Source organism: Ostrinia furnacalis, unplaced genomic scaffold (assembly GCF_004193835.3).
Source record: "Ostrinia furnacalis isolate ACB-3 unplaced genomic scaffold, ASM419383v2 OfSCF1381, whole genome shotgun sequence".
Taxonomy (NCBI): domain Eukaryota; kingdom Metazoa; phylum Arthropoda; class Insecta; order Lepidoptera; family Crambidae; genus Ostrinia; species Ostrinia furnacalis.
This window is the reverse complement of record NW_021131620.1, coordinates 16,468-38,800: the sequence shown is the minus strand read 5'-3', so window position 1 is coordinate 38,800 and position 22,333 is coordinate 16,468. Positions and strand designations below refer to the sequence as shown.

The window sequence follows — 22,333 nt, the reverse complement described above, 5'->3', positions numbered from 1 at the left end:
TGTATGACCAACTTAGGTGTGCTGTATAAATCTTTATTTCATGTCCACAAAAAAAATACTGTCATTATGACAGATGCTGGTTGTCAAAATCTGTGGTCAAAATACACAGCTGTCATCAATTTTGGTGTGTCATTGTGTTTTGTGGATAAATGCTACAATAAAAATTTAATTACAATGTCTGAAATGGACGTATCGGATAGCGGGAACGATTGTTCTAATAATTTGCGTAAGTATAAATTCTTATTACTGCCATAAGTCCTTTCAATCAGCCTGAAACTTGATTTTATGGGACAGATGTTAACCTCATATTTGCCACCGGTTTAATTGTTTACTTTATGTGTTTACGGTGATTATTTTAGTGCTGTTGGATCGAGTATTCCTCCGCCTCGGCAATGCGGACTCCGACGATCAGCTGGAGAGTTGTCTTAACAGATTTCTGCCTCCAGTTATTTTGAAGCTATCTTCACCTCATGAACAGGTTTGCTTTGTCATTTTACACTATACAACGATTTATACGCAAGTCAGACTTAGAAGAAATATCAATTACTCATTCATTTATATTTTGTAAGACATACATTTTGATTTAAAAGCATTTAATTAGTTCTGATTTTGTTTACTCACATTTTTATTAATTTAGGTCCGCACTAAAGTGATGGAGCTTCTTGTGCACGTGAACAAGCGAGTGAAGTGCCGCGCCGACGTCCAGCTGCCGGTGCAGACCCTGCTGCAGCTGTATCGAGACCCGACCGCCAACAGCTTCATTATTGTGAGTACAATATTTTTTTATTTACCACTAGCAGCCTACCCCGGCTTGCACTTTGCAACGGAATTTCCCAGCTTTTCTCTTCTATAATATGCATGTTTTGTACCTATAAACCTTTCTCTTGAGTCACTCTATCTATTTAAAAAAGCGCTTCAAAATCCATTGCGTAGTTCTAAAGATCTAAGCATACATAGGGACAGACAGCAGAAAGCGACTTTGTTTTATACTATCTAGTATTGATATGAGAAAATGGGAGTTTTTTGTCAAGTGTTGAGTTGTTTACATGATATAAATATTGTAAGAAACAAGATTACAATATTATATGAACTGTATCTAAAGTAGATAGATAGATAAAAAGTATTTATTTATTTATTGAAAGTAATGTGTTATTGTTATAATTTTTTAACCATCCAAGCACCTTATTTATTAACTTTTTATTTATATTAATCTATTGTCTATACCTACTCAAAGTAGATAATAATAATATCATTATCTCAAAGTAGATACAATAGCTATAACGTTAGTTGTGACTTGTTTTAAATGACTAAAGTAAAAATTTGCTTTCTGTTCATAGAATTTCTCCATCATCTACATAACAATGGGTTTCCCACGTCTGCCCCGTGACCAGCAGTTGCTTCTGGCCCCTTCTTTGTTGGATGCCATAGAGAACAAGCCTCAAGGACATCAAGATGGGTAAAGAGTTGAAAATCAATGAATATTGTGCTTTAAACTCTTTGTTTATGAGCAATTTTTACTTGATTTATGATAGATAGAATACAAAGTTACTAAAGGTTTTGCAAGCTGAATTGTGATTCTTAAAATAGAAATTAGGAGTATTTCTGCACGATTTGTAGATGCCTATGTTTTTGTTCTGTTCTAAATAATGCCTAATTTTGAATAAGCAACTTGAAAAAATTGAACTGCCTAATGCCTAATTTTTTACTTATGTTTCTTGTTACAGCATTCTGATGCTAGTCATGCCGCTGTTGGGAGATATAAAAGAAGCAGACTTGAATTTTAAAGAGAAGCCAAAACTGTCAAACTTGATTCTCAAGTTTGCTACTGATGTCCTATTGCTGCCTTACAGGTATGAGATAAAAAAAACTTTAGCCAGGCATTTAAATGATAATAAAAGTACTGACTGTATTATTAGTATGTGTTTGACGAATTTTTAGGGCATTGCCAAATCCAGGAGAGAGTGATTTCCAGGTGCCACCAGGAATGAGCATGAAGACATACAAAAGGATTGTGGATAAGAATCAACTGAACCCTAACCAATTGGAAGAGGTTTGTATTGTGTTTAACTTCTTTATGGATCAAGGAACAGCTTTAAAAAAATCCCTTTATGTCATTGAGTTAAAAATCAGTAGGATTTTACATCGCCAATCCCAGATGCAATTGATTTCAATTATGTCATTGTTATAATACAGCCTAATACTATTCCAATACTATTACTATTCCATCCCACTTATCACCAGGTGCGATTGTGGTCAAATACCTGCTTTGTTTTGTTATGCATAAAAAGTATCTAGCTTACTTTGTTGTATTCCTTATCTTTGTTTCAACCAAATGACGTCCACTGCTGAGCAAAGATCTCTCCCAAATAATTTGTACCAAAAAAGTGAAATCACCGTTTTATTAAATAGTGTTTCTTTTATACTGTGTATTACACGTTTTCTCAGATGAAGCTGTCGATCGTGAACTTCATAAGCAAGGACATATTCAACCACAGCGACGTGTTGGTGGCGCTCATAGTCGCTGCTGCGGATTCGCGATTCAGCGTCGCTAATCACGCCAACAGCCCACTGATAAGGGTCAACAGGTAGTGATGATTTTTATTCTTTTACAACATTTACTCCTTAGGGACCATACCCATTGACCGGCGCGCGTCGGAGCGCGTCAGAACGCACTTGGCCGTAAAGAAAATAGTATTTTATTAACAGTTCTTAGAGTCTTAATTGCTTACAACTGATTAACTGACATTATGATGACAGAATTTATTTGCGGTTGCAGCTAGTCGTATTTCGCGCTTGATCTTCTCAATAAAAATGCAATTTATTTTTCAGTTCCGTGGATTGGTCGCAGCCAGCTGTAGTGGCGCCTCTCTACTCGTTATACTTGGGAACTTGGGGAGGTCTCAAAGTGCCCCCAGATGACCGCAAGGTAAAAATAATAATACAAATAGTTCGTGACACCCAAAGTATCCAAAAAGTTCGTAACACGTATTTGTTACAATGAGGGTTTTCGCGATTGAAAAATCCGCCAGATGGCAATACGTAGACGGGAGGTCCAAATGCTGCATGATTGGTGGATTTTGACATATCTGTCAATGTCATGTCAAAAATAACCAATCATGCAGCATTTGGACCTCCCGTCTACGTATTGCCATCTAGCGGATTTTTCAATCGCTAAAACCCTCATTGGAATAAGGTTGTGTTGTCAACTTTTTGGCCATTTTAGGTGTCACGAACATTTGACGCTGACTGTGCTAACTAACTGAAAATAACTTGATGTTAATTTGTTTAATGGTACTAAAAGAATATTACAGTCCTATCAACTTAAGCTGAGAATTGCATTTGTGTGAGTGATCGCCAAAAGTACCGTTAGTAAAACACATACAAATAAAATTAATGTTTTATTAAAAGGAAGTCTATAAAACACTTGCTACCAATTGGACCGATGTAACGATACTTGACACATCATTTTAAATAAATAAATAAATAAAAACAGGTCCTCGCTCAGCATATGCCAAGGCACGATGTACCTCGACGCTGATATTCTGCGAGCACCGTTTATAGAGAGGGCGTCCAGCCAGCCTTACAAAATACAACAAAAAGACAAACTTTATATAATTACAAAATAAAAACAGACTAAAAACTTTTCGTTCACACCTTTAAAACACGTATTCAATTTGCATAAAATTTCTTTCACTTGGCTGCTTAATGGATTTCGTACAGGAAATTCACTAATATTTGGAACACAATTACATAAAATTACACGTATCTGCTACCAGTACCGGGGGTGAAATGAAGTATGTGAGCGGCAAGGAAGCGGTGCGTGGCGGACGCGCCGCGCTTCAGGCCGCTTGCTATAAATAAACCGGTTTAAACCATGCGCGGGACGCGCCGCGCTTCAAGCCGATTGCCACTCTACACTATCGGTGTGCACTCACACAAATGCAATTCTCAGCTTAAGTTGAGAGGACTGTAAACTAGTGTTCATGTTTTTATTTTATTTTTAATTTTCGGTCACGGTTTTAGGTGCCAGCATGCACTAGACTGCGCCTGAAACTTATACAGTACCTGAATAAGGCCACAGGGCCAGCCATCATGTTTCCACACTGCGTTCAGGTATGATTTCATTCAATTAACTTTGTATCAAATCCTTTTTACAAGCTTTTTATTACTTTCACATGTCTGGTGTCTGTCGTCAAATCTTGCAACTTAAAATTGACCCACTTCCCGGTTTCCTATTGAGCTGAAATTTTGCATACATGTGTAAGTCCGATGACAATGCAATATTATGGTACCATTGAGCTGGTCTGATGATGGAGTCGGGAGGTGGCCATAGGAACTCCTAAACAAAACGGCGGAAACTCATCGAGTTTGGGTTCGTTGGATTTGTCTTTTCGAGCACTTTAGTGTTAGATAACGTCCAGGGTCCTGAGATTAAGATATAACTAAAAAGTGTAAAATAAAATTATAATAAAAATAAACTTTTTTAAAAACAAGCTTTTATTCTGAATTTCGAAAGCTTGTAGCGCAAACAGAGAAAAAGAGGAATAAATTCCATGCGCGATACAAACTTTCGAAATTCAGAATAAAAGCTTGTTTTTAAAAAAGTTTATTTTTAAAACTTTATTTGGTAGCTGAATTGTTGCCACCATACTTTGAACTTTATTGAGATAAAATAAGGTTTAATGAGGATCATTTCGATTTTTAGCTGTGAATGCAGATTTATAGGGCTAAGAAATCCTTAATACACAGTGCAAAAATTTTTGTTCTACGACAAAAATTGACGAAGTTATGGCCAAATTACTAAAAAAGTTCACTGACCGCCCGGCGCGGGGACGATGACGTCATTATATCCGATCCGAACGCTGCCGGCGTACTGCGTGGATAGAAAATATTTTTTTCTAGCCAAAAGTGCGAGTCAATAATAACACTTGAAGATACTTAGGCTCAAAACTTTTCAGCCGCCCCTCGTATATGTATTATTATGTTCAATACAAACAATCATAAAGTTACACTAACCCCAACCGCGTCTCCGCTTTCCATCGAATCCTATGAAAATGTGGTCTTTGGACATAGCGATACTTATTTTTCACAAATTTTATTTTTAAAAATTACTGATCGATGGGTTACTTTATTTTAATGAATAAATGTTATTAAAAGTTTTTTTCTAAAACTGATAGTTTAGCTGCAAAAAAATATTTTCCATCCCAATAGTACGCCGGCTGCGCTCGATTCGGATATAATGACGTCACGCGGCCCAGCGTACGTTGACTTTTAGCGGCAAAAACGGCCTATGTTTATTACTTAATATCTTTGTTAGTAATGGTCCGATTTGGATAATTCAAAAAGATATATCTTTCTTATGTCTTAAAGATTAACGTAGATACTGGTTTTATTGCATTTTCTACAACAGTACTGATCCTCATTGTATCTACTGCAGGTCGTATTCTCGTCATTATTCGATCCGAACACGAACTCGAGGCTTCGGAACTTGGCGTTGATGTATTTATTGAACGTCATTAACGGGTAAGTTGACTTTGAAGTCTTTTCCATTGATATAAGGTTCTTTATTCTTTAACCAGGTTTAATACCAGGTGTTTTTTATTTCTTTTAGTGGTAATGTGACACAGTTGAGCAAAGTGGCAACAGTATTCCTCCAAGGGCTGTTGAAGATCATCAGATCAGAAGAACATGTTGAGCAACAGCCTAAAGCTTACATGTGTCTTGGTATGTATTGTCTACTATAATACTTGCTCCATCCATTAAAAAGTCCTCAGTTTCTAAAATAAACGAAAGCAGATAAAGCAAAAACCTTGTGGTATCTTATATGATTGTAATAAGTGCACGGGCCGGAAGACGTAGCGTGGGCAGGCCTCCCACTAGGTGGACCGACGATCTGGTGAAGGTCGCGGGAAGAGCCTGGATGCGGGCAGCGGAGGATCGGTCGTTATGGAAATCGTTGGGGGAGGCCTTTGTCCAGCAGTGGACGTCATTTGGCTGAAACGAACGAACAAGTGCTATTATGCCACAAAAATCTTTAGTCTAATACAGGGTTTCCCAATTATTTTTTGCCAAGGAACCCTAATTGATTATACTTTTCCTAGCGGAACCCCCGTACTACTCCGCCCGCACGCCCTGCCCCTCCCTTGTGCGTAAACAAGTCGGTGCGAGCGAACAACGTCGGTCACGAAACGTGGGATAATATTTTTTACGGAACCCTTGCGGCCTTTCCACGGAACCCCAGGGTTCCGCGGACCACCATTCGGGAACTGCTGGTCCAATATGCCTTGCTTGTGTAAAACTCAAGATTATGTTTTGACACCCTAAGTCTAGTTTCTAGAATAAACATTTTGACGACACAGTAGATCAAGCTAAACATTGGGCATCTTATGAAGTTGTATTAAGTGCTATTTTTTCAACAAAATTTGTATAGTCTGATGTGCTGCTTGTATTTTCGGATGTGCATTGAGTAATTTGCAACATAACGTTAATAATTTATAACAAAGAGAGAAAGAGGTAATGAAACGTGCTTACACTAAGTTTGATGCTAATAAAGTTATGTTTTAAGTTCATTTTAGATATCTTTTTCCACCCATTACAGGCAGGCTTGCAATGAAATGTCCGGAGAGCATAAACAATCAATTCGCTCTGCTAGAGGAGTTGGTAAAGAAGATTCCAGAAGCCACCCCTGAGATGAGAACAGCTCTCAGAGACGCTTTACTTGAGATGGCCGTTGCGTATAAGATTGGAACCGAAGGTATGTTTGACTCAAGTCTGAAATATAAATCTACCTTTAAACGGAAATAAACAGAACAGAATAGAATTACTTTATTCAGCATGTAACATTTAGCAATGGGAATATTGTGCCTACATATATACTATTGTTTGAACCATACAAACAAAAGTTTAATTTAATAAGAATAAGAATAAGAATAAGAATAAGAAAGTCTTTATTCAGCATAATTATAAATTAAGGTATACAAGGCAAGAGTAATTACATAAAAAAAAAAATTATTAATCTTGATATACTTGCAATAGGTATAAACGCAATATAGTTCATACAGTTTTTTATAGGATTTATTTAGTTTTTCAAATCATTTATTTAGATACGAGTAGTTAAACGAGTAAGAGTACATAGCACTACATAGATAGACAAGTAAGAGTACATAACACTACATTGCAAATTCTTTTTAACATTGTAGAGAAGTCAGCAGCAGTTGAACCTACCCCAGAGCAAGGTCCCAGCACTTCGCAAGGCGAAAAAATGGATGTCGAAGAGAAAACTAGTCCCTTCGATGAGCCACAAGCGTTGGCTTTGTTCGCGCTACTCGATCAGTAAGTTTGTTTTATAAATTACGTTTTTAATTATTTATCTAAGAGAAAGAAAATCTCATTTATAAAGTTACGTTTCAAAGTAAACGATCGAAAGTTTGATTGAGTGCTTGTAGGCAATGATACATGTATGCCTGTAAAACGGAATAGTAGCTACTATCAGTTAGTAATGCAGAATTAAAATGACTAATTAACGTGTAAAGTACGGCCAACTAGCAGCGACACAAAAGGTCGATATATTCTGTCTCTTCCCATCTTGTGCATTTGTCGTAATGTCTCGTTCTCCCGCTAAAATATGGCAGTCAGACGGGTTCACCCATGACATTGGGTTTGTTTACATTTGGTATCGCTTCTCTCTGGCCGTACTTTATATTGCAGGTATACACTTTTAAATATTATACTACATGCATGTGGATGTTCTGCTAATCATTTATTCCTTTTATTCCTTTTTTCCAGCTATATGCACAGTGAAGAGTCCATGGTGCGTTACATAGCGACGAGGTATTCGGCAGCTGTGTTCCCGCCAGATTATGTGCCGTCCCGATACCTCCTACTTTTGGCCAGTGGAGATAAGTGAGTTACAATTTATAAAACTCACTCTTTTATAAGTCAACTAACATTTTATTATTTTTGATTTCATAGCCGATGAAAACAATAAAATATATTTTTAGTCACATAGAAATGCGTATTTCAACTTCTCAATGTTTCATTTTACATTCAAAGTGTCTTTCAAACTTTTTAACCCTAGAGTAGTCGCGCCTTTCCGTGAAACGCGAGTGCTCGCGTATGAGCATTTTGCCGCCCAAACTAAAATTCCGGTTGTGTGTCAAATAATAGTTTAAAAATATGAAAATCAGTCAAAAATAATAGAATAAAACATACACTATTAGAAAATAACGTTTATTAAATATTTGTGGTTAGAATTTTAAGAAAAAAAATTATTTTGGAAATGTTAGGAAATACTTAATGAAATCTTAGAAACACTATTGTTTTTACCAACATACATCAAGAAAAAATAACTTATTAGCACACTTAAAGGTTTTCCTCATCTATGACATGTGCTTCAGCAAAACAGTCCTGTCACGTGTACATTTAAGGTGCATTGCACAGTAAATTTGCACAGCTATTGCACCCTTGACACATCATCTTCAGATTCTGCCGCTGATTGTTCTATATCAATATTGTAATGACTATGTTTACTTTCTCTATAACTTTCTTTTACATTTTTTACTAATTTTAGTGCACCAGCTTCTTCGAAATCCGACCCTCTTCCTTGTTTTTTCATTTTATGTATTTTACGTGAATTTTACCGAAAACGACATGAAATATATTAGCACTTATAGTAATTATCAATGTTATGACGTAATTAATGTCAAAACAACATTATACGCAATGAAAACAAATAATATTTCAACTAAACTAAAAACCAGACACACAAATTTTACTTACGTCAGTAGTCGCGCAGTGAGCAATTTGCCGCAAAACGTGACATACGTTCAACAATCATTCTCTATCGCGGTCACCTGCGCACTAAATTTCTTCTAATTTCTAATATATGGAGGTGAAGTATGGGGAGGCAGCTACTGAAACGCTTGACTTTGACAAACGCATCGTGTAGAAAATAGCTCGATTTTTTTGCCGAGGGCGGCAAAATGCTCATAGCGCGAGCACTCTAGGGTTAATGACCTTATCTTTTTAGACAAGATGAAATCTCAACGGAAGCCCTAAAATGTTTATATGGCACGTCACGCCCCAACGAAATAGAAGAGGTTGTGAACAACGTGTCTAAGAAAGAGACAGCAGTCGTCAATATCGACGAAGAGGCCGGTAAGAAAGACAAGGACAAAACACAGGAGGTTGCAGAGTTCAAAGCGCCGAAGTTCAAGGATGTGGTGAACTATGTTTGGGACCAAATGCAGAAGAGAAAGAAGGGTTCGAATGCTAAGCATCGGTTCGTGATTGCTAACCAAGTACTGCAGTTTCACCCGCTGACTTATCAAGAGGTGAGTTGTAGTAAATTCCTCTCAACACAGTTTATTTTACAAACTGTAACAAATATTTGTATAGATGAATGAAAGCACATTAAGCTAAAATTTGTCATCGAAGGCAGTTTAATAGGTGTCATATTGAAACATAAACGTATAATGATTATGCTATTGTAAACCTTTTTTGAGACCTGCGCGCAATGCAAAATGACTAAAATCTACCAGGCGAAGCCGTGGGCAAAAGTTAAGTTTTAAAGGATTTGCCATCCTTGTATGCGGTGTGTTAGGTAATACATGATGCGGGCTGCATTTACTTTGACCTGGCCGCAGACTGCATCCAGTGTGACAAATCCTTAAATTAGTTTTTTTTCCACATCTTGCGAGCCCTTATTAACGCTTTCCAAGTATCTCCATAAATGCAACATTTCTTTATATTTTTTTAGATCCTCAGGTACTTACGCATGTGCCTCAACCGGGATGCGAACCTGAACGACTGCTCGAACCACCCCAACGCCACCTCGCCGCTTCTGGCCAAGTATTTCTACGAGAACCTACTGGAAACGGAGGTGTTGGAACGATACTTGACAATGATCACTTCGATGCTCAATGCTAGTCCGGGTAATTGTAGGCTGTTGTATTATTTTTCAATTTGGTTTTGAAGGTGTCAGACTGGCCGACTCGTGTCGTGATCGTGACATATGGGTTCGATTCCTGTTGCCGCTTGACTTTTGTGGTGAACCCACTCGTCACAAGCATTTATTTTGCTTACCACGAGGGGTTAATGGGACTATTAATTTATATTATATTTGTTGCACAACACTAAAATAGTTTTTTTTTTCTGGTAACGCACTTGTATTCGTGGGAAGCCGAGCCGAGAGATCTACATTGTGTCTACCCAAAAATAGAAGTACACTACATATTTTAGTGCTACCATGCAACATTATTAGTGTTGCCGAACTATCGATAGTAAAACTATCGATAGTTTTCATTCGAAAAAGCCTTCTCCATCGATAGGCCTATCGATAGTATCGATACTGTCGATACTATCGATACTATCGATAGCTCAAAACGAGGCAATACTATTGAATATGTGCAATACTATCGATACTATCGATAGTATTGTTGCTCGTGAAGAATAAACTATCGATAGTATCGATACTATCGATAGTATTGTCGCTTTTGAATAAAAAGCTATCGATACTATCGATAGTATCGATACTATCGATTGTTCTAGACTATCGATAGTCTGTAAATTTGCAATAGTATTGGGTATGTTTAAATTCATTTTTACAATATTTAAAATGTTTCGCTTGTATTACCAACTAAACAAATAACTAACAATAATAATCTCACTTGTATTTAAAACTACCTGCATTAGTTAAGTACGGCAAATAAAATGTATTGCCAATTTTGGAAACATATAATTAAATGTTATGGTTAACTATATGAAATAATTCAAGTATTCCAATAACCCTTTTGTTGTGGCTATTGACTATTATACCCAAATATTGTAAACGATACTATTGTAAATTGCCAAACTATCGATAGTCTAGAACAATCGATAGTATCGATAGTATCGATAGTATTGATAGTTTTTTATTTAAAAGCGACAATACTATCGATAGTATCGATACCATCGATAGTTTATTCTTCACGAGCAACAATACTATCGATAGTATCGATAGTATTGCACATATTCAATAGTATTGCCTCGTTTTGAGCTATCGATAGTATCGATAGTATCGACAGTATCGATACTATCGATAGGCCAATCGATAGTCTTGCGATAGTTTGACTATCGATAGACTATCGATAGACTATCGATAGTCGACTATCGATCGGCAACACTAAACATTATTTTATTATTCAACAAAAAAAAAAGTTGCATATCAACACTATTTACAAAGTGCTAATATTGTTCAAAATTTTTATAACTGAATTTTACTCATGAAATTGTACTGAATATTATTTTTTTCCTAGACGTGATGCCGCTAACATGTTTCCTTGACATCGTCGGCTGCGTGCCCGAAAAGATCGCTTCAAAATACACCAGTCTCCTCCCATTCCTTAAAAACCTATTCACCACGAGTACAAAGGAAGACATCAGAGAAACATCAGCAGTCATATATGCCATCATCACAGTGAACACAAGCGAGAAAGCTGCTATAGAGAAAGAGATAAAAGAGTTCGTTGAACAGGGCAAGAATAATAAGAATCTTGAGACGCAGTGCGGGTATCTGTGTGCGTTTGCGCATATGTGTGAGAGGTGTATCGTTTTGGCGAAAAGGGGCAAGTTTGGGGGGAAAGGATTCAACGCTGTTAACTGGGAGCCGTTCAAAGAAGGAGTGGTTGTGTTAGGTAAGTGTATTTATAAATAATACATTGTGGTGTTCCAACTAAAGCGGAGTGTACACAAAACGAGAGTAGGTTTTGCTAATGCATTTCTATAGCTGGCCACATAATGCCTATTTTACAATACCACCATTTTTATACGCCTCTTTGGCCCAAAGCCAGCGACATTTAAAAAAAATCTTTATTGGCAACAAAAACACTTACATGCACAAACATTGTTGCGTCAGCAACTGCATTAGTCAAGGACTGTGTCGCAGATGCTATTATTACAGCTATGAAATAGCCGCGTAGTGTTTTATGCATCAACATGTGCCTCATATAATGTCGCCTTTTCAGCTAACTTACTCATCAGTCCACAAACACTGCTGGTCACCACGTCTTGTTCTGCGGTCTCCTTACTAGCCCGTTGCTCAGGGCTACCGCTCCCGAATACGACAGAAAAACAATCCGCTTCCTTACTCACCGAAAACCCTTTCAACATCAACAAGAGCGACACAAATGTAGACTCTACCGATGAGGTGACAAAGTTCACAGTCGCTGAACGCCTGTTCAAGATTGTGGGCAATGCGAAACTACCCTCAAAAGTCAAGGAGAGGTCGCTGTATACGTTAGGTTTATTGTGCTGTGGAGAGAGGCTGGCGTTTGCTAAGCAGATCGTGATGGGATTCCTGCAGATGGCTAAAGATGTGAGTATATTATTATTTAGTTTCAAAAGTGATTGCAACAGATATTACAGACATTAATGTACGAAATTAATCCATGATTTGTTTATTTCAGAGTAAAGAATTCGAAATTCATTTGCAAATTGGTGAGTCGTTGGTTCTTTGCATTGAAGGCGTTAACTCGAATGAAAACCGAGATCTGTGGACGGAATTACCAAAAGAGGTAACATAAAATATTTGTCTCAAGTTTTTTTATCAGAGCTTTTCTTTCTCTCTATCTCTTTTTGTCACGATGGAATGTGTCACGGATGATACTTTATGTGGTGGTCTCAAAGGTGCTGCTAACTTAAGTTAGAAAGAGAAGTGAGAATTATCCCATTACATTTCACGGTTTCAAAATAAAGTTATTGATATTTTTTTTAGGGTAAAGCCAAAATAAGAGACGCAGTAGCTCTAAAAGAAAACGACGAATTACTGGAGTGGCTGCTGCAAGAACTGTTCAAGCTCGGCAGACATCCTCATCCGCATTCAAGACAGGTAAAAAAATATCACCAGAATGAGGTAAACTGTATAAAGATTGCCAGCTCTAATTTGTTTACTTCTATTACAATTTTGCAGAACTCTATGTACGGTTTTTATAGTAGACATTTTTTAATGTATTTTTGAAATACATAAGTTGGTTTTTATATCTTTTAGGCGACAAGCATATGGCTGCTGGCATTACTCAAGAACTGCCCTGAACGCGAACCGATCAAGAGTAAATTGCAAAATCTCCAAGATGTGTTCATGGATTACCTTTCGGAAAATAGCGGTAAGTTTATTTTACGTCCTAAATGTTCAATAAAAGGCATTTTCTTGTGCTAAACATTCGTTAGATAATGTATTTAGCCATTTTTATTTTGTAAAGCACAGCAATCGCTCCAAATCTTTTCTTATTACTTCTGTCCTTCATATGATCCGTCTTTAATCCTTTTAAGAAAACGGATAAAGCGTGATTTGGCGTTGGTATATTCAGACCAATTAACCAATACCATGGTGATTTGGCCCTTAATGAGAACAACCAATTTGTTGTCCAATACTGTAATGCTACTGAAAATATACATGCAGTGGGTTTCAAACGAAACAAACACAACTATCGTTCTACAAAAAACTATTTTCATTTTTGTTACAGAAATCGTCCAAGACGTAGCAAGCAAAGGCCTCAGTCTGGTGTACCAGAATTCGGACGAAAGCCAGAAGCAAGCTCTGGTGGGGCAAATAATCGAACAGCTGACTAGCGGCAAGCGGTCCGTCGCGCAGGTCACTGAAGATACCAAGATATTTGAAGAGGGACAGCTGGGGAAGGCTCCTACTGGGTAAGTGTATGAGTAAAATCTAAAATAGTAACAAACTTTATTTTTCAACGTAGTACAGATGACAGCACTACAATTTTGTAGTAAAACAGCTCTTATTACGAATACATTAGATGCTACATGTGTAGTTTAATGTGCTGTCCCGCTGCATAGAGGGACAAATTTTGACGTAGATATGAGTAGCATAACGTTTCCGTGCTCATTGAGTTCTCTAGAGTGAGTTACGAATTGTTTTGGAATGTCAAAAATAGAAACATTCAAATTCAAATTCTTTATTTGCTTATAAATAGGGTAAATACATCAGTGGTGGATGGTATTTTATAAAAGTGCAGTCCTATTTAGCCAATGTCAGTTAGCATGCAAATTATAGATTAGGTAAATGTCGATTGGTATTACATGTTGTTTGAATCTTACGTTGGAAAAACAATGTTTATTGATTTAAAAAAAAAAGTGTTGTCGTTTAAACCAAAGAGAGGTTTAATCACAGAAAATCTATAAATAAATACTATTCTGTTTGGGGATGCGATGAAAGTTTACACGTATGCTAAAAGTAAGATAGAAGAATAGATAAAATGGTATTGTATTGTTTCAGAGGAAACCTGTCCACGTACAAGGAATTATGTTCTCTGGCATCTGACTTGAATCAGCCAGATCTGTTGTACAAGTTCATGCATCTTGCTCACCACAATTCTGTGTGGAATTCCAAAAAGGGTAAGTAATTTACCACCTCATCTTTTAACATCTTTGATGATCACATTCATTACCCTCAACCAGTCATTGGCAAGGAATATAGTGACCACATTATTCTGAACTTTGTGTTGTTAAGGTCCAAAAACAACTAACTAACGGTCTACTTTTCAATTTATATTCTAGGTGCAGCCTTCGGTTTCCACTCCATAGCCCTACAAGCGGGGGCGCAACTATCAGAACATCTACCTAAGATAGTCCCAAGGCTGTATAGGTACAGATTTGATCCGACGCCTCGTATTCAGAATTCTATGGCCAGTATATGGCACGCTATTGTGCCTAACACGCAGGCTACCGTGAGTATGTTTTTTGTTTTTGTGATATTTAGCTAGTATGTACTGTTGTTGATAAAGACTGCTTATGTATCAAAATACATATCAGATACTACCGCTCCCTTTGAAGTTGGAGTTCCAATTTTATGGGACAATTTAAAATTACATGAAGGTGGGTATTATTCGTTTATCGTTATATTATCGTAAATTGCGTATACGCATACGCCATTGAATTGTCTACGGATATATGATATAGACATTTTTTATAGGTGCACAAGTATCATAAAGAAATTCTGGATGATTTGGTTGCAAACCTGACGTCCAACCAATGGCGTGTTAGAATGTCTTGCTGCAATGCTCTCGCCGATTTATTACGGTAATTATCAAACTACTTATTACGATTTTATTTATGTATTATTTACTGTATTGGTTTTATTTAATTTGTGCAGTGGTGCCCAGAGTCTACATGATTCCTTGAGCCAGTTGCCCACGATATGGGCTCAGCTATTCCGTGTCATGGATGATGTTCATGAAGGCACGAGGCAAGCTGCTACTACTACTGCAAACGTGCTATCCAAGGTAAGAGGTTATTTTTTATTTCATTACTATGAGTGTTTATTCATATGAGCATACAAGGAAGTCTTAGTTGTAATGACATTCAATTTCTATCCTCACTTTTGTAGCTATGCATCCGAGCGTCAGATACGAACCAAGGAAAAGATGGTAAAGAGATCGTGTCTGTTATCCTGCCAGTATTATTGGAGAACGGTATTACTAATCTTGTAAAAGAAGTAAGAAGTGTTAGGTGAGTAAAGCATCCTCACATTTGATTAGCAACTTCCATGCCTTCAAGCGGAGTTTTGGGCTGACACTGTGTAGGTTTGTTGTCGATACGACAAGAAGAAGAATAATGTTGAATTGTAGAATAGTTTAAAATGTTCTCTAATATTTTTTTCAGCTTACAAACAGTATCAAAGTTAGTGTCGGCAGCTGGTGCGAGCCTCAAACCTTTCCTTCCAAAGTTGATCCCAGCATTGGTGGGTGCGGCTGGAGATCTAGAATCTGCTAAGTTATCGTACTTAAGTACGGCACTGGCGACTGATAGCGGAACCAGAGAACTGCTGGATGATATGAGGGCTAATGCTGCCAAACACCATTACACTACTGACACAGTTGTAAAGGTATGTTTTAAGATTTTACTGAAGCTTTTGATAATGTTGTTCAACAGTAATGTATTTATATTTTGCTATTTCCTACTAAGTTTTGTAACAAATTCATTTGAATCTAGTATTAACCGAACTTAACAACTAATAACTTAAGTTTAAGGGCTATACATATTTGCAAACTGAGATACATTTCTAATGGTGTACCTCAGGGGACGTTACTTTGCCTCTATCTTTTGTCGCATTGATGTTGATAAATGGCACTTATTTTACAGTGCATGCCCTACATCGACATAGAAGTAATGAAAGAGATGTTGCCCAGCGTTCTCGAACTTACCAAATCCCCACAACTGGGCACCAAAGTAGCGTGTTGTCATTTCATCGTGCTATCGGGTCACTATCTACGGGCCGAGTTGGAGCCGGTGGCTGGGAAGATCATGTCCAACTTGCTGAATGGAACCTTTGATAGGAATTCAACTGTGAGGAAAAACTACTCGGAGGCTTTGGGGCAGGTCTCGGCATACGCTAAGGTCAGTAAAAGCTAGAGTAGTATAGGAATTTAACTAGTCATATTGTCGGTTATTATCGATTAATCAATCCAATATCTGTATTAGGTGTGAATAATTGTGATTTGAAATAATGATAAGTGTCGAAGCTATAATTTAATTATATTCATATCTTTATCTTACCTTTCAATTCAAGAAAAAAAGTAGCTGCTACTGATTTTTGGAAGAAATCTTTCACCATAACATTATTGATGCAAAATATCACTTTTTTACTACCACTACATAAGATGGTTGATGTGCCGTCGTCTGTGCAGTAAACTGATCTTTATTATTTCAACCGTCCCTCAGCCACAATCAATAGAAAAGCTGATGAAGAAGCTAGTTAGCCTATACGAGACGCGGGAGGATGACATGTCGCGGTCAGCCGTGGCGCTCGTGCTCAAGTCTGTGGCCAAAGCCAAGATAGAGCACATCAAAGACAACGAGAACGTTCTTGCGCCGATGGTGTTCTTGGCTATGCATGGGCCTAAAGATGACGGTAAGAGAATAACATTAAAATTTCTAACGCTAAAACAGGCGATGATTATAAAAATATTATTTTATTTGAAAAGTGATTGCTGTAGTTCCAAAACGATGTAAAGTTTAAAGTTTGAAAGTCTTGAATGTATGTTTAAATTTTTTGTGTCCAAAAATTGGGATTATTAAGTGAATATTTTAAATATAACTCAGAATGCTAAGTAATACGAGATGAACTATATTTTCATAAAGATGTGTTGTTCACAATGTCATGTCGCGTCACTGCCTGGTAGTGTACTCGACATGTATGACCGACGACGAATTGAGACCGTACTACAAGTCTTAATACAAACTCCCATTCAAAGCAATCCAGGTTAGCAGCGCGTGGGGATTATCTGTTCAAATTAGCGATTTATTATGTCCCAATAGGGTTGTTGTAACCTCAGTTAATAACCAAACGATAAACAAGGAATCTAAAACGATACTTATTTTACCAGAGTCATCAACAGTAGAGATGTTCGAGGAGATCTGGACTGATATCAGTCCCGCGCGCGAGTCGGGCATCCGGCAGCACCTGCCTGCCATCCGCGCTGAAATCGAGCAAGCCCTTAATTCCAGCAGCTGGACTAAGAAGATACAGGTGATGTGCTTTATATACGCCAACTTGCAGTAATTTGAAAATTTACCCTTTATTACTTGAGTTAAGAGAGCTGCTTGTTTTTCCTGCCAGTTATGAAATCCACGATAAGATATTATAGATTTAAATTTTTTTTCGATTATTCTGCGTGGTACGGGCAAACATCGGCAAAATTGATCCGCCTACTTTCACATCACAGAACTTGGCAGAAAGCTCCCGGAGTCGTAACAGGACTAATCCTAGCTCTTGTCTCCATCACTCTAGTCTTGTTGATCAACATTTTGGCAGCCAAGGAAAGTTTCTTTGAGAGTAGCTTTTTATCAGAAGAATAATCCTAATATCCTACTAATATTATAAATGCGAAAGTTTGCAACAAGTACTGAATGAATTTTGAAATTTTAAAGTATTATTGTTTATAGCCCAGAATAACATTATAGGCTACCATTTATGACGATATGTGCCAACAAAATTTCACGCGGGTAAAGCCGCGGGCAAAAGTTAGCATAAATAAATATGACTGTTGATTTAAATCCCTAGGCGGCGAACTCCATAAAGACGGTGTGCAAGGAACTATCTACTGGATTAGGAGATCAGCGAGAGCAGCTGATCCGAGCACTGCTGGCCGCCGTCCACGGCAAGACCTTTGACGGGAAGCAACACGTCATCGAAGCTCTGGCTGAGCTCTGCGCGTGAGTTGATGTTTATGTTTGTATTTAGCAACACAAAATCTTATTTGTTATTTAATTTACTATAAAAGTCCAAATATTATGAGGGTGGATGGATGTTGACCAGTCTGGTACAGTTGACATTTGACAGCAGATACATTTATTACAACTGGAAGGAATAGGTCTCCACCACCACGTTGCCATGCCAGGTTAGCGTGGCAGTTGGGAAAAAAATGTTTCAACTAACACGTTAGAGCCGACTACATTGCCTAACAAGGTGGTGGATGGGACAAATTATCATCTACTACGTTGAGCTGATTACATAGTTAGTTTAACTTTTTCACGGGACTACTAAACTGTTGGAGTTGGATCGTAAGAAGGAAAAGACCACGAAGATGACCACGGATTTATTTTAGAACATACAGCACACAGAGACTACATGAGATCGAGTGATTGATCCAGAAGTCTGGAAGCCTTACATTGACAGCAGAGTGCCAAATTCAAATATGCTTGCGTTTAACCAAAAAGTTTCTAACTTTCCAACATAAAGTTCAGATTTTTGTAATCTTTTGTGGATGTTTATACGAATTACAAAGACATGAATTCCTTTTATTTTCATTATTTCACAGAGTAAAAGAAGGCGAATCCCCAGTATCTCCAACGCTTGCAAGCGATGTGGTGAGCGCGCTTCTTGTCGAAAGCCGCAAGCAAGACATGGGCTACAAGAAGCACGCCATCACCGCGCTGGGGCAAGCGCTCGCCGCCACCAGCTGCGACCGGTTCAACCAGGTCTACGAGATCGTGAAGGTCATACTGTCTAAGGTGGGTACTAAAGTAGATGGCACGGCACTATCGCCTTAAGGTTGGTTCTTGTGGAGAGCCGCAAGCAAGACATGGGCTACAAGAAGCACGCCATCACCGCGCTGGGGCAAGCGCTCGCCGCCACCAGCTGCGACCGGTTCAACCAGGTCTACGAGATCGTGAAGGTCATACTGTCTAAGGTGGGTACTTTTATTGTACTAAAGTTCTGAGAGGGTGCGGCACAATCGGCTTAAGTTTGGGAGGCATTTGAGGCGTGGCGCTACGCGTCACTATGCAACGACACGCTCGCTGCAACGTCGTCCTAATGTGACACGCACCATACAAAACGTATGAAAGAGCAATTTGCTGCTTTGTCCCGCTGCGCGCAGCGCCAAATGTGGCCCGGCCTTTACACGTTGCTATCTGATTAAGTTTTTTTTTGTTGAAAAGTTGGACTCATTGATAAAAATAACAGAAAATTGAAAATATTATAATATCGGAATTATTTTCATGACTGCTACAATGTTGCTTCGGGACTTGATTTGAGACTTGTCATAATGTCATCTAAATTACATATTATTGTTATTATGCAGGATGAATCGTCAGTGGGCAAAGAGTCGGACGAAGAAGACAACGAGGGCGCGCGCCAGAGGAGGGAACAACTGACTGCGCTCAAGGAGGCCGCCTACGAACTGCTGGGCAAGGCGTGGCCTAAGGACCCGGACACGCAAGGTATTTGTCATGAGAATTGAGTATAGTCTGGTCTGCGAGCACGTAGAATTTTGTCCAATGACCCCAGGCTACCCGAGCGATAAGGATGTCGCTCGCGCGTAATTATATTGCTGTCGCGCTCGCACACTCACTGCGGGCGCCCGTCGCACAGTCGATAAGGGATGGGAAGCTTGGGGTCATTGGACAAAATTCTACGTGCTCACAGACCGGGCTTTAGAATCACTAATTCCAAGATACATATTTGAAAAATTTCGAGTTCTTAAAACCAGTTTTTTTATGTATAACAGGGCAGGTATATGACCATAATCGCTCCTGGTTATTGGGATGCAGTGTAGGATGGTACATATTTGCCGGGATTATAGTGTTCGGGAAAGACTGCAGCAGGCAGCGAATTCCAGTCCCTAGCTGTTCGCATTATAAAAGAGTTATCAGTTTGTTTTGTTCTCGTTCGAAGCAATATTTGTCAGTCAATTGATACTCAGCTTTCCGAAATCTAGGTAGAAGTTGAGCTATTTTTATTCAGAATCCTCGCAGCACTTTTTTTTTTGTTTTCAGAAAAATACCAAGACGTCTTCTTCGAGCACTGCGCCAAGTCTTATTCCACCAGTTCTCGATCGACGCAACTGGCTATACTAGCGTCCATCGCTCGTGTATTAGAGCGCCTGGCGGTATTAGGCAGCGCGGGCGAGCCCATGGATACCGACAACGCGGCCGCAACCGCGCGCGACGCCGCCGTCGCCCACGCCACGCAGCAAGTAGCCGCTGTCATAGACTACACGCTCAGTGAGTACCCTGTGACGTAGCTAACTCAACAACTGGCCATACTAGCGTCTATAGCGAAAGTGGAGCGTCTTCGATATAAGGTAGCGCGGGCGAGCCCATAGACACCGACAACGCGGCCGCCGGCATAGATTACACATCGAGTACTGTGTGACGTGGCTAGCTCAATAACTGCAACAACTGGTCATACTAGCGTCTATAGCGCGTGTATGGAGCATCTAGCTCTATTAACCAGCGCGGGCGAGCCCATGGACATTCATTGAGGACCCTGTCATGCATCTAGCTCAACAACTGGCCATACTAGCGTCTATAGCGCCGCACTAGCGTATATAGCGCCATACTAGCGTCTATAGCGCGAGTGTTAGAGCGTCTGGCTGTACTAGGCAGTGCGGGCGAGCCCATGGATACCGACAACGCGGCCGCCACCACGCACGACGCCGCCGTCGCCCACGCCACGCAGCAAGTGTCCGCTGTCATAGACTACACGCTCAGTAATTACCCTGTGACGTAGCTAGCTCGACAGATCATTCTAGCGTCTATAGCGCGAGTGTTGGAGCGTCTATAGCGCGAGTGTTAGAGCGCATGGCGGTATTAGGCAGCGCGGGCGAGCCCATGGATACCGACAACGCGGCCGCCACCGCGCGCGACGCCGCCGTCGCCCATGCTACGCAGCAAGTCTCCGCTGTCATCGACTACACGCTCAGTAAGTACCCTGTGACGTAGCTAGCTCGACGGATCATTCTAGCGTCTATAGCGCGAGTGTTGGAGCGTCTATAGCGCGAGTATTAGTGCGTCTAGCTCTATTAACCACCGCGGACGAGCCCATGGACACTCAGTGAGGACTCTGTCATGCATCTAGCTCAACAACTGGCTATACTAGCGTCTATAGCGCCGAAATAGCGTCTATAGCGCTATACTAGCGCCACACTAGCGTCAATAGCGCCGCACTAGCGTCTATAGCGAGAGTACTAGAGCGTCTGGCTGTACTGGGCAGCGCGGGCGAGCCCATGGATACCGACAACGCCGCCGCCAGCGCACGCGACGCCGCCGTCGCCCACGCCACGCAGCAAGTGTCCGCTGTCATAGACTACACGCTCAGTGAGTAGTCTAGCTATCTTTGAATAGTAAAGCAGGGAAAAGACTCATTGTATTGCCTCTGTCATGTTTGGGACGTCAAAAAACGTAACGTCACGCAGCGAGTGGCCACCGGTGACGTAGGTACCCGGCTCTTAATCAGTCCCAACTGGCTATGCTCGCGGCTATCGCGTGTAAAAAGTCACGTCACACTGCAAGTGCCCGCTGTCATAGATGTCATATATGTTTAGTGCTGACGTAGGTACTATGAAGAGTCCTTGCCAACTTACCGATGTGTAACCTATACGTCACTAATACTTACCAATTTATTTTTCTTCAACAGAAAACAGCAACCAAGTGAGGCACAGGCGAGACGCGTTAAATATAATGGAAATTCTCATCAAAAAGTTAAAAGGTAAACCCTTAATTGAATATTTGTTTAGTTCTTGTATATTTTTTAGGTGTCAATAAAAATCTAATTTTCCTTTTTTAATTACAGAAATGAACAAAGCAGATGAACTAAATAAACTGAGAAGTATCTACCAAACCTATGCTCAAGACTTATCAAAGGATTCGTCACACGAAATCAGAACCAAAGTAGATAACATTAAGGTTCACTTTAAATAAATAGCACAATGAAATGTTAAGTTATTGACAGTGTTGTGGAATAAAATGATCTTAAATAAAAAAATATTTGCTATTTATTTTGAAATATCGTGTGAAATGAGCTGTAATAATTAATCAATCTTTTCTTTTCAAG

At 39.3% G+C, this 22,333-nt stretch overlaps 1 protein-coding gene across 1 annotated transcript; it reads left to right on the top strand.

Annotated features, from left to right (window-relative positions):
• The first annotated feature begins 85 nt into the window (after positions 1 to 85).
• Positions 86 to 22,262, top strand: LOC114352504 (proteasome-associated protein ECM29 homolog). The gene is made up of 38 exons (XM_028304125.1): positions 86 to 226; positions 360 to 478; positions 638 to 766; positions 1,338 to 1,456; positions 1,725 to 1,850; positions 1,939 to 2,050; positions 2,446 to 2,585; positions 2,830 to 2,926; positions 4,024 to 4,113; positions 5,438 to 5,523; positions 5,612 to 5,724; positions 6,599 to 6,754; positions 7,200 to 7,332; positions 7,786 to 7,902; positions 9,029 to 9,332; positions 9,758 to 9,932; positions 11,295 to 11,672; positions 12,003 to 12,352; positions 12,444 to 12,551; positions 12,752 to 12,865; positions 13,025 to 13,139; positions 13,500 to 13,683; positions 14,273 to 14,391; positions 14,554 to 14,723; positions 14,969 to 15,075; positions 15,149 to 15,278; positions 15,383 to 15,504; positions 15,658 to 15,880; positions 16,138 to 16,392; positions 16,717 to 16,906; positions 17,382 to 17,524; positions 18,059 to 18,210; positions 18,816 to 18,900; positions 19,080 to 19,187; positions 19,581 to 19,719; positions 20,275 to 20,502; positions 21,917 to 21,988; positions 22,073 to 22,262. Exons 1-38 carry the CDS (start codon positions 175 to 177, stop codon positions 22,198 to 22,200), a joined length of 5,688 nt encoding a protein of 1,895 aa, XP_028159926.1. The 5' UTR covers positions 86 to 174; the 3' UTR covers positions 22,201 to 22,262.
• Positions 22,263 to 22,333: the final 71 nt, after the last annotated feature.

What these genes read in the sequence shown, in the direction of transcription:
- LOC114352504 (XM_028304125.1), top strand. Translation starts at nt 175, where the DNA reads ATGTCTGAAATGGACGTATCGGATAGCGGGAACGATTGTTCTAATAAT. An exon ending in GTATAAGATTGGAACCGAAG is followed by an intron (nt 6,755 to 7,199) that starts GTATGTTTGACT and finishes TTAACATTGTAG; the next exon opens with AGAAGTCAGCAGCAGTTGAA. An exon ending in AGGTCTCGGCATACGCTAAG is followed by an intron (nt 16,393 to 16,716) that starts GTCAGTAAAAGC and finishes ACCGTCCCTCAG; the next exon opens with CCACAATCAATAGAAAAGCT.